The sequence below is a fragment of the Castor canadensis genome, chromosome 4 (genome assembly GCF_047511655.1).
Source record: "Castor canadensis chromosome 4, mCasCan1.hap1v2, whole genome shotgun sequence".
Taxonomy (NCBI): Eukaryota; Metazoa; Chordata; class Mammalia; order Rodentia; family Castoridae; genus Castor; species Castor canadensis.
Window position 1 is genome coordinate 56369875 of NC_133389.1, and position 12750 is coordinate 56382624.

The following is a 12750-nucleotide window of genomic DNA, read 5'->3' on the forward strand; positions in this document are numbered from 1 at the left end:
GAAACAAAGTATGATTTTCTCACTAATTTATTACCCTGCAATTTTTCTCTGAAGAATTTATGGTACTGCTCCATGGATAACACTCATGTGGTTAGCTTCATGGCAATTAAAAGAAGCTTCTCATTAGTAAGCTACATTGTGGTTGCTTGATAACTTAAAATTTGCTATAAAATATCCAAATAACAATAAACAGCAGATGAAATTCAATTTGATCAATATACCTCTTACCTATCACATTCCTTAAAATGTTATAATAGTTACAATTTATTAAAAACATATGCATCACTGAGCTAAGAATTTGATATATATTATGTAATTTAATCCTCAAAATGTAGAGGATGTAGATAGGAAAACAAGGTTCAGTTTTGTAAATGAATAACCAATTGACTCACAGTTAATTAAGCTTACGAACCTAGAGTCAAATAGTTCAACTTAATATAAAGAAAAGGTAAAGTCATTTGGTTAAATATAACTGTATTCTGAATTCCTAAGTACAGAGAACTAACTGCATTTGCTCTCTTAAAATCTAGTTTTGGACCCTCTATTCATAATAAGAATTAAAATTTCTTTAAAAAGGAAAAGTCAGAGCTGGACACGGTAGCACAAGCCTGAGTAGTGGTACTCAGGACACTAAGGTCGAAGACCATGGTTGAAGGCCAACCTGGGTTACAAAGAGAGATCCTGTATCAAAAAAAAAAAAAAAGCAGCAAAAGTCAGCACTTTAAAATTGAATTTAAAAGAAAAACTGAACTTAGAAAAGCATTTACCCTATCATCATAAATGTTGGCCTCAATTAAAGTTAGGACTATCTCTTAACTTCTGACACCACAGAAATATTATCATTTTCTAATAATAAACATAGTAATTACTTACAGTTCAGAAGTGGTTGCATACAAGAAATGTCAGACAAAAGAAAACTGCTTTTTGGTGGCAGGAGGTATTGCTGTCCCATTAAAGTAATCATTTTTGAAAAGCTACAGTTGTTTTCAACAACCCGAGAAAATAAATCCTGCTCTGTGACAGACACATCATCCCCCATCAATTGCAATGTCTGAAGTTCCATTTCATTCAGAGAAGGCAAATGCTTCGCCATTTCACATAATCCTGATAAACTGCAGGTATCAGGTGGTAAAGGAATGGGTTTACTACACTTGTCCTGTTTTTTAATGAGTGGGTACAGGAAACCACTTTTGAGGCCTTCTTGAATTAAATGTAAAGATCCATCCAAAATCAGCTCTCTAATCTGTAAGAGAATTTGTTTAGCATATATTAAAAAGAGAGTCATTAAATAGTTTTCCAAATAATGAAATTCCTCCTGTGCTTTGAATATCTGAATGTATACATTAAAATCAACATTCATATTTTTTTTGTTTTGGAGGGGTTGTTTTTTATTAGCATATGATAGTTGTACATGGGAATACATTATAACATTTACATATGTGCTTACAATTATCTTAATTAGGTTCACCCCCTTCATCATTTCCCCCTCATTACCTCTCCTCCCCTTCTATAATGAAACCTGTTAAAATTGTTCTAAACATTCATAATTCTTACAGTAAAATAATTTTATGCTGTGATGAGAAAAATGTTGGTATACTTTTGAACTGTTGTTTCCTAATTATAGAATGAAACAAACCTCACAAATTCATTGACAATTAAATAACCCAATAATATATATACATATATAACTATGTCCTTAAAAATGTATTAGAGGCTGGGCACCAGTGGCTCACCCCTGTAATTCCAGCTATTTGGGAGGCTGATATCAGGAGGATCATGTTTCGAGGCCAGCCTAGGCAAATAATTCTTAGCACCCCATCTCCAAAATAACCAGAGCAAAATGGGACTGGAGGTGTGGCTCAAGTGGTAGAATGGCTGCTTTGCAAGCACAAAGTCCTGAGTTTGAACCCGGGAATGGAGGTGTGGCTCAAGTGGTAGAATGGCTGTTTTGCAAGCACAAAGTCCTATGTTTGAACCCCAGTCCCATCAAAAGAAAAAAAATGTACTAGAAGAATTTTATCATTTGAATGTATGACAAATAAAATGGAAGCCAGGCACCAGTGGCTCATACATGTAACATGCAATCCTACCTACTCAGGAGGCAGAGATCAGGAGGATCACAGCTCATAGCTTGAGACCCTATCTCAAAAATACTCAACACAGCTGGTAGAGTGGTTCAAGTGGTAGACATCTGCATAGCAAGCACGAGGCCCTAAGTTCAAACCCCAATACCACCCCAAAAAAAAAGAAAATGGAATTTGTAATCTGTTAAGTAAATTAAGTTTAAAGGATAACATTTAATCTTGCATTTTTCCAGTGACCTAATTTTAAAATAAATATGGCTTTGATTTTATAAAATATAATTTGAATTGTAAAACCAAAGAAAAAGAACTATAAAATGAACATAGAAAGTTTTGCAAAAATACAAAGTTTAATATAAAAATAAAAGGCAAGTTCTGCTTCTAGACAAGATGGTATGCAAGGGTCAGATTTACCCTTTCATCTGAAATTACCTTTTTAAAAATGTATACATGGATTTAAGGAAAAAAAAAAGGCTTGCAGATATCACACAGTGCAATAGGAGAAACAAAGGAAAGTTTGTTCCTTTCCTTAAGAAAGTTCCTAGAGTGCCACAATAAACATGGGTATGCAGGTGCCTCTGTAGTAACCTGTGTCACAGTCTTTTGGGTATATCCCCAAGAGTGGTATTGCTGGATCAAATGGTAGATCAATGTCTAGCTTTTTAAGCAGCAGAATTTTATGCAGCCATGAAGAAGAACAAAATGTTATCATTCGCTGGTAAATGGATGGAATTGGAGAACATCATTCTGAGTGAGGTTAGCCTGGCCCAAAAGACCAAAAATCATGTTCTCCCTCATATGTGGACATTAGATCAAGGGCAAACACAACAAGGGGATTGGACTTTGAGCACATGATAAAAGCAAGAGCACACAAGGGAGGGGTGAGGATAGGTAAGACACCTAAAAAACTAGCTAGCATTTGTTGCCCTTAACGCAGAGAAACTAAAGCAGATACCTTAAAAGCAACTGAGGTCAATAGGAAAAGGGGACCAGGAACTAGAGAAAAGGTGAGATCAAAAAGAATTAACCTAGAAGGTAACACCCACGCACAGGAAATCAATGTGAGTCAATGCCCTGTATAGCTATCCTTAGCTCAACCAGCAAAAACCCTTGTTCCTTCCTATTATTGCTTATACTCTCTCTACAACAAAATTAGAAATAAGGGCAAAATAGTTTCTGCTGGGTATTGAGGGGGTGGGGGCAGAGGGAGGGGGCGGAGTGGGTGGTAAGGGAGGGGGTGGGGGCAGGGGGGAGAAATGACCCAAGCCTTGTATGCACATATGAATAATAAAATTTAAAAAAAAAAAAAGTTCCTAGACAAACAGCATAGGGAAGTAGACCTATACAAGAATACAAGTCTCTCTCAGTAGAGGAGCTGAGAATGTACAAAGGCTAAGGTAGCTAAAATGTAATGGCAGGTTGCTAGAGAGGAAAAAGCCAAGATTGCAAGGAGCTGCAAAGAGTCTTCTTAAGTCTCCAGCTGAGATGTGATCAGCATAGGGATGGGATGAAACTACCCAAAGTCAAAGACCAAATGAAAGGATCAGCAGGAACAATCCCCAGAGTTCACAGAGATGGGTAATTAAGCCTTCCTTGTAGTGGTCAAAATGGCATCAGGTAGACTACTCAAAAAGGTATTGCCTCAGTAGTGGGGAAAAAAATGGCTATAGACCTAAATCTGGTCTGGTCCTAACTAAATTAAGATTACAGAAAATTCCAAAAGGATCAGATTCAAAGTAACTGAGAACAAAGTTTGGGAATACTTATAAAAACATGAAAATATTCAATACACAGAAAACTAAAATCAAAATTTCTTAAAATAAATTAGAAATAATCAGGAATGTAAACAAGCAGGAAATATATATTGTAAGGGAGAAAATTCATTCAATAGAAACAAAGGAATGACAGATGATGGACAGGTTTACTGGCACTCTGTTTAAAAAATTAGGGAAAAATAGAAAATGACATTAATATTAACATAATATTATTATACCATATTGACACATTCAAAACTGCAGAGGTAGGCTGGGGACATAGTCCAGCAATACAGTGTGCTTGCCTCACATAGGCAAGGACCTGGGTTTAAACCCCAACACCATAAAAGAAAAACAATGCAGAGGCTGTAGTTCAGTGGTAGAGTGCTTGTCTAACAGTATGAGGCCCTGGATTTGATCAATAATAGAATTTTAAAAATTAGAAAAAAAGAGACAAAAAGTAAGTATGTGAAGAAGAGACATGGAGCTATAAATAAAAAAAAGAATATCTCGACCTTCTAGAGATGAAAACTATAATGCACAAAATGAAAAATGCACTGGGTTGCACTAAAAGCAGATTAGACATTGAAGAAAAAAAGATTACTCAATTAAAGACATTATAACAAATGTCAAAAATGAAGAGGACAGAAAAAGTACATGAGAAGATAATGGCCAAACTTTTCCAAATTTGATGACAATACGAATTCACAGATCCAATAAGGTGAACACAAAGAATAGGAAAGGAACAGGAGGAAGAAAAGGAGAAAAAAAACTGCACTAAGGAACATTATAATCAAATTACTAAAAATCAATAGTAACAGGAAAATTTTCAAAGCAACTAAAATTCCAAAAAGAATCAATAACAATAGTATCTAAGATTTAGAATGAAGGACAATGACCCTGAGAGATGGAAAGAAATTATATGTGAGCCCTTTAATTGCCTGGTTGACAGCCTGGAGAGTTTTCCAAGCTATTGGAAGAAAGAATTTGCAAAGAGTCTGGAAGAATCCCTGAGTTGAGACAGAATTAAAAGCACAGTTAAGAATTCAGAGCAAACCCCAATACCACCAAAAAACTAAACAAATAAAGTTGCATGTTTGGGCTGGCAGAGTGGCTCAAATGGTAAAGGCCCTGCCTAGCAAGTATAAGGCCCTGAGTTCAAACCTCGCCCCACCAAAAAAAAAAAAAAAATAGAGTTCATAGAACTTCCTAGCAAGTGCAAGGCCCAGAGCTTAAATCCCAGTATCACAAAAAAAGAAAAGAAAGAAGAGAGAGAGAGAGAGAGAGAGAGAGAGAGAGAGAGAGAGAGAGAGAGAGAGAGAGAAAGAAAGAAAGAAAGAAAGAAAGAAAGAAAGAAAGAAAGAAAGAAAGAAAGAAAGAAAGAAAGAAAGAAAGAAAGAAAGAAAAGAAAAGAAAGAAAGAAAGAATTCACAGGACTGGGCTGGAGGCGTGGCTCAGTGTAAATGCCTGCCAACCAAGCACAAGGCCTGAGTTCAAACCCTAGTGCCACCAAAAAATAAAAATAAATGCACAAAGAAAAACCACCAACAACAAAAAACCTCCACAGAGAGAATTCTGAAGATATGAATGTATTCACACTAGAGAAATTCACCAAAGTACTTATCAGAACAGGTGAGTGTGAAGGAACTTAACAGAGTCTGGGAAAAGGAGCACTCGAAAGGATTAAGGAAAAACTATTTGGTGTCCCCATAAAGGCAACAATGGAGTCTGTTTTCACACTTGGACTGTAAAACCTCATGATTCAAAGGGAGGCAATTCATTATGGCTCTCTGTCTGGTGTCTGGACAAAGGCACTGACAACTTTTGTTCCAGAAGAAATTTCCAAAGTTATTTGTATAGAATGAAATACGGAGCAATGTCTCCCTCCAAGGCAGAAGGCAAATTTGCATGCTGTCCAGGTTAATAAAGTCTCCCTTCCAATGGCTTGATAAACTTTAAAAAATAAGTCTCCATGTAGAGCAAAAAGCTGGACAGATTTGCTTGCAAGCACTTAAAGACTGGGATTCCTTAAGCTTGGACTCCTTAGTTATGAATCAAACAACTACTGCATGCACAGCACCCAGCTAGGTGGCGTGGCATCACTCCTGCAGGATGGGGGAAAACAAGGGGCATGGGTCAACATGAAGCACACACTTCTTGCCATACCAGGAGCAATAAAAGCTGTTGTCTTCATGTAGGAATTTCGTGTCTTCTACCAGCATCCATGAAATTGTGGCAAGCTAACTTGTTAACTTTCAAATACAGTTAAATCTTAAACTCTTCACATTTCTAAACAAGGGCATTTCATAATCAAATGATCTTCCCTTAGTATAAAAGAACTATCACCCATAAACATTATTCTAAACCCATCTAAAAAAAATCTACCCAGCAATTAACAGATCACTTAATACAAAAACCTCTAAAGATATAGAAGTTTTGAACACTATCAGACAATTTCATCTAATTGAAATTCATAGAAAACTGTACACAGCAACTATAGAATATATGTAATTTTCAAGAGCACACAATCAAAAAAATAATTCATGTGCTCGGCAATGAAACAGGTTCAATGAATTTTAAAGGACAGAAATCATTAGAATATATTCTTATACTCCAGTGAATTTAAATTAGAGATCAAGAACAAGAAGATACTAAGATAAACTCCAAATGGAAATGAAAATAAACACTTCTAAATAATTCATACAGATCAAAGATGAAATAAGGGAAATTAGAAAATATTTTTCATTGAGTAAAAATGAAATGAAAACGTGGATTACAATTGGTGATTAGAGGGAAACTTAAGGCTTTAACTGCTTAAGTTACAAAAGAAAAAAAGGTTTAAATTCATTGATTTATGTTTCCACTTTTAGAAGTTCGTGGGACAGAGCAAAGTAAACAAAAAAAAAAGTTTAAGAAAAAAACAGAACTTGACAAAAAAGATAGCAAAGAAAATAAACTAAATTAAAAGCTAGCTCTTTGAATACTTAAAAAGTATATATCTGATAAGGGACTGAAACCTAAAACTTCTAAAAATCAGTAATTAACAAATAAAAACCACCAGGTGCCAGTGACTCATTCCTGTAATCCTAGCTACTTAGGAACCTAAGATCAGGAGGATCACAGTTTGAGGCCAGCCCAGGCCAATACCTCAGGAGACCAGATCTGCAAAATATCCTGGGCAAAATGGACTGGAGATGTGGCTCAAGTGATAGAGTACCTTCTCTGCAAGCATGAAGCACTGAATTCAAGCCCTGGTCCCACCAAAAAAAATAAGTTAAATTAAATTTTTAAAAACCTCAATTTTAAAATGAGCAAAGGACAAGAATAGACATTACTCCAAAAAAAATACACACATGGCCAATAAGCACATAAGAAGATGTTCAATCATAGAGAAACGCAAATCATAGCCATAATAAGATACGACTCATACCCATTATGGTGGCCAATACCAAAAAAAAGAAAGAGGTGTTAGAGACGTAGTTTAGTGATAGCATGCTTGCCTAGCATATGTAAGTCCCTGGGTTTAATCCCCAGCATAGGAAAAAATTAAATAAAAAGAAAGGAAGGAAGGGTTCGAAGATGGCGACTAGAGGGAAGAAGCAGATAGTGTGAGCTCCATAAAGTAAAAATCTTGCTGAGATGCTGGAGACACATGTGGCAGGAAAAACCAACAAGAACAGGCAAAACTCCAACACCCCCAATCCCTCAGCCCGCACATAGCTTCCCCATACCAGGATATACGGAGAAACCAGGAGGGCTCCCGTGCCGCCAGATGTCAGCTCCTAACCTGCTTGGAAGACGCAGACCAACAGATATCATTATTTTTATTATTACAAGCTAGATAATACTAAATTACAAACAGTACAGGGACACTAACAGCACCAAGTGGAATGATGGGAAGATGGAAAAAGGATGGAAACCATTTTCCCCCAATAATAAACTGGTACAGAAACCAGAGGAAAATGAAGAAAACAGATACCCAGATCCAGACTCCAACAAAACAAAGATAATCTATGCCAAAGAACCCAATGAAGCCCACAAGAACATTCTGAAAGAAGAAATCCTACAAGTAATCAATGAGAATTTCATAGAGATGATACTGGATATGGTTAACCAAAATGTACAGGAGACACTCAAGAAATTCCAAGACAACAAAAATATAGAATATGAGAACGCACAAGAACAAATAAAAGAAACTATAGAAGTACTGACTAAACACTAAAGTGAAACAAAGAACACCATAAATAGAGAGATAAATGAACTCAGGACAAAAATTGACAATATTAAAGAGGAAGTAAGTCTGATATGGAAAACCTCAGAAAAAAGAACAAAAGAGAAATGCAAAGTAAAATGGAAGGCCACTTCAGCAGACTAGAACAAGCAAAAGAAAGAATCTCAGAACTCGAAGATGAAATGGTATTTAAAGGAAAAACTGAAGAACTACTAGCTAGACGATTCAAGACCTGTGAAAGGAATATACAAGAATTCACCAACTCCATCAAAAGACCAAACCTAAGAATCATGTGCATTGAAGAAGGAGAAGAGGTGCAAGCAAAAGGAATTCATAATATATTCAACAAAATAATAACAGAAAATTTCCCAAATCTAGAGAAAACTATGCCCATTCAGGTACAGGAAGCCTCCAGGACACCAAACAGACTTGACCAAAATAGAACTACCCCACATCATACTATCATTAAAACAATAAGCACAGAGTATAGAAAAAGAATATTGAAGGCTGTAAGAGAGAAAAAACAAATAACATACAAAGGTAAACCCATCAAAATCACAGCACCGAATGAAAATAACTTCAATCCTAGGATACTCTACCCAGCAAAACTACCATTCAAAATGGATGGAGCAATAAAAGTCTTCCATGATAAGCAGAAACTAAAACAATATATGACTACCAAGCCACCACTACAAAAGATTCTTCAAGGAATTCTGCACACAGAAAGTAAAAGCCAACAAAACCATGAAAGGACAGGCAGTACCAATCCACAGGAGAAGAAAAGGCAAGAAAGAAGAGAGTAACATCGATTTAGCTGCACACAATCAAACCCCAAACAACTAAGACAACTAAATGACAGGAATCACCACATACCTATCAGCACTAACACTGAATGTTAATGAACTTAATTTCCCCATCAAAAGACACCATTTGGCAAACTGGATTAAAAAGGAAGATCCAATAATTTGTTGCTTACAGGAGACCCATCTCATCGATAGAAACAAGCATACACTTAGGGTGAAAGGCTAAAAGAAGATTTACCAAGCCAATGGTCCCCAAAAACAGGCAAGAGTAGCAATACTTATCTTGGACAAAGTAGATTTCAAACTTACATTGGTCAAACGAGATAAAGAAGGACATTCCATACTAATAAAAGAGGAAATACACCAAAAGGAAATAACAATTATCAACCTATATGCACCCAATCTCATCAAACATACTCTGAAACCAACACAGGGGTAGTAGGAGACTTTACTATCCCCCATCACCAATAGATAGGTCATCCAAACAAAAAAAAATCAATAAAGAAATCCTAGATCTAAATCATACCAGAGAGCAAATGGACCTAGCCAATGTCTACAGAATATTTCATTCAACTTCTGTACAATATACATTGTTCTCAGCAGCCCATGGAACCTTCTCCAAAATTGATCATATCCTAGGGAACAAAGCAAGCCTCAGGAAATATAAGAAAATAGAAATAATCCCATGCATTCTATCTGATCACAATGCATTAAAACTAGAACTCAACAACAAAAATAAAGACAAAAAACATGCAAACAGTTGGAAACTGAACAACACATGGCTCAATGATCAATGGGTCATCAATGAAATAAAAGGGGAAATTAAAAGGTTCCTGGAAGTTAATGAAAATGAAAACATGACCTACCGGAACCTATGGGACACAGCAAAGGCTGTCCTGAGAGGAAAGTTTATGGCCATGAGTGCATATATTAAAAAGACAGAAAGAGCTCCAATCAATGACCTAATGCTACATCTCAAACAACTAGAAAAACAAGAACAAGCAAATCCCAAAACAAACAGAAGAAGAGAAATAATAAAAATAAGAGCTGAAATCAATGAAATAGAAGCAAAAAAAACCATACAAAGAATTAATGAAACAAAAAATTGCTTCTTTGAAAAAATAAGATCGACAGACACCTGGCAAACCTAACTAAAATGAGGAGAGAAAAAAGCCAAATCAGTAAAATCAGAAAAGCAAAAGGGGAGATAGCAACAAACACCATGGAAATCCAGGAAATCATCAGAGACTACTTTGAGAACCTATATTCTAATAAATTTGAAAATCTTGAAGAAATGGACAGATTTCTAGATACTTATGATCATCCAAAATTGAACCAAGAGGACATTAATCACCTGAATAGATCTATAACACAAAATGAAATTGAAGCAGTAATCAAGAGGCTCCCAAAAAAGAAAAGTCCAGGACCTGATGGATTCTCTACTGAATTCTATCAGACATTTAAAGAAGAACTAATACCAACTCTCCTGAAACTGTTCCAGGAAATAGAAAGGGAAGGAAATTGCCTAACTCATTTTATGAAGCCAGTATTACACTTATCCCAAAACCAGGCAAAGACACCTCCAAAAAGGAGAACTATAGGCCAATCTCCTTAATGAATATCAATGCAAAAATCCTCAATAAAATAATGGCAAACCAAATTCAGTAACACATCAGAAAGATCATTCACAAGAACCAAGTCAGCTTCACTCCAGGAATGTAGGGGTGGTTCAACATATGCAAATCAATAAATGCAATACAGCACATTAATAAAGCAAAGCCAAAAACCACCTGATCATCTCAATAGATGCAGAAAAAGCCTTCGACAAGATCCAATGCCACTTCATGATAAAAGCTCTAAGAAAACTAGGAATTGAAGGAAATTACCTCAACATTAAAAGCTATGTATGACAGACCTACAGCCAGCATTATACTTAACAGTGAAAAACTGAAACCATTCCCTCTAAAATCAGGAATGAGACAAGGATGCCCACTATCTCCACTCCTATTCAACATAGTACTGGAATTCCTAGCCAGAGCAATTAGGCAAGAAGAAGGAATAAAAGGAATACAAATAGGTAAAGAAACTGTCAAAATATCCCTATTTGCAGATGATACAATCATATACCTTAAAGACCCAAAAAACTCTACTCAAAAGCTCCTAGACACCATCAATAGCTATAGCAAGGTATCAGGGTATAAAATCAACATAGAAAAATCATTAGCATTTTTATACACTAATAATGAGCAAACTGAGAAAGAATATATGAAAACAATTCCATTTACAATAGCCTCAAAAAAAATCAAATACCTAGGAGTAAACTTAACAAAGGATGTGAATGACCTCTACAAGGAGAACTATAAACCCCTGAAGAAAGAGACTGAGGAAGACTATAGAAGATAGAGAGATCTCCCATGCTCATGGATTGGTAGAATCAACATAATAAAACTGGCTATACTACCAAAAGCAATCTACATGTTTAAAGCAATTCCCATCAAAATCCCAATGACATTCATCAAAGAGATTGATAAATCTACTGTTAAATTTATGTGGAAACACAAGAAGCCACGAATAGCCAAGGCAATACTCAGCAAAAGGAACAATGCTAGAGGTATCACAATACCTGACTTCAAACTATATTACAAAGCAATATTAATAAAAACAGCATGGTACTGGCACAAAAACAGATATGAAGACCAGTGGAACAGAACAGAGGACCCAGATATGAATCCACACAACTATACCCAACTTATTTTTGACAAAGGTGCTAAAAATGTACAATGGAGAAAATAAAGCCTCTTCAACAAATGTTGCTGGGAAAAGCGATTATCTGCCTGCAAAAAACTGAAATTAGATCCATATTTATCACCCTATACTAGTATTAACTCAAAATGGATCAAAGACCTTAATATCAGACCCCAAACTCTAAAGTTGGTACAGCAAACAGTAGGGAATACGTTCAAAGTAATAGATATAGGCAAGGACTTCCTCAATAGAACCACAGCAGCTCAGCAACTAAGAGAAAGTATAAACAAATGGGACTTCATAAAACTAAAAAGCTTCTGCTCAACAAAAATGATCTCTAAACTGAAGAGACCACCCACAGAGTGGGAGAAAATATTTGCCAGCTACACATCAGACAAAGGACTAATAACCAGAATATACAGGGAACTCAAAAAACTAAACTCTCCCAAAATTAATGAACCAATAAAGAAATGGGCAAGTGAACTAAACAGAACTGTCTCAAAACAAGAAATTCAAATGGCAAAAAAACACATGAAAAAATGCTCACCATTTCTAGCCATAAAGGAAATGCAAATTAAAACCACACTAAGATTCCACCTCACCCCTGTTAGAATAGCCATCATTAGAAACACCACCAACAACAGGTGCTGGCAAGGATGTGGGGAAAAAGAAACTCTTGTACACTCCTGGTGGGAATGAAAACTAGTACAACCACTCTGGAAAAAAAATTTGGAGGCTTCTTAAAAATCTAAACATAGATCTGCCATATGATCCAGCAATACCACTCCTTGGGATATACCAAATGGAATGTGACACAGGTTACTCCAGAGGCACTTGCACACCCATGTTTATTGCAGCACTACTCATAATAGCCAAGTTATGGAAACAGCCAAGATGCCCCACTACTGACGAATGGATTAAGAAAATGTGGTATGTGTATACAATGGAATTCTACTCAGCCATGAAGAAGAATGAAATTTTATCATTCGCAAGTAAATGGATGGAACAGGAGAACGTCATTGTGAGCAAGGTTAGCCAGGCTCAAAAGACCAAAAATTGTACGTTCTCCCTCATATGCGGACTTTAGATCAAGGGCAAATACAGCAAGGGGATTGGACTTTGGTCACATGATAAGG

At 36.0% G+C, this 12750-nt stretch overlaps 1 protein-coding gene across 5 annotated transcripts in view; it reads right to left on the reverse strand.

The window, feature by feature from the left end:
* Positions 1-12750, reverse strand: part of Mettl4 (methyltransferase 4, N6-adenosine) — a 39896-nt gene that overhangs the window by 17139 nt on the left and 10007 nt on the right. For all 5 annotated transcript variants that reach the window (XM_074070215.1, XM_074070214.1, XM_074070216.1 and 2 more), the window contains exon 4: positions 874-1243. In XM_074070215.1, the coding sequence (XP_073926316.1) occupies positions 874-1243 (370 nt within the window). The remainder of the gene's footprint in view (positions 1-873; positions 1244-12750) is intronic.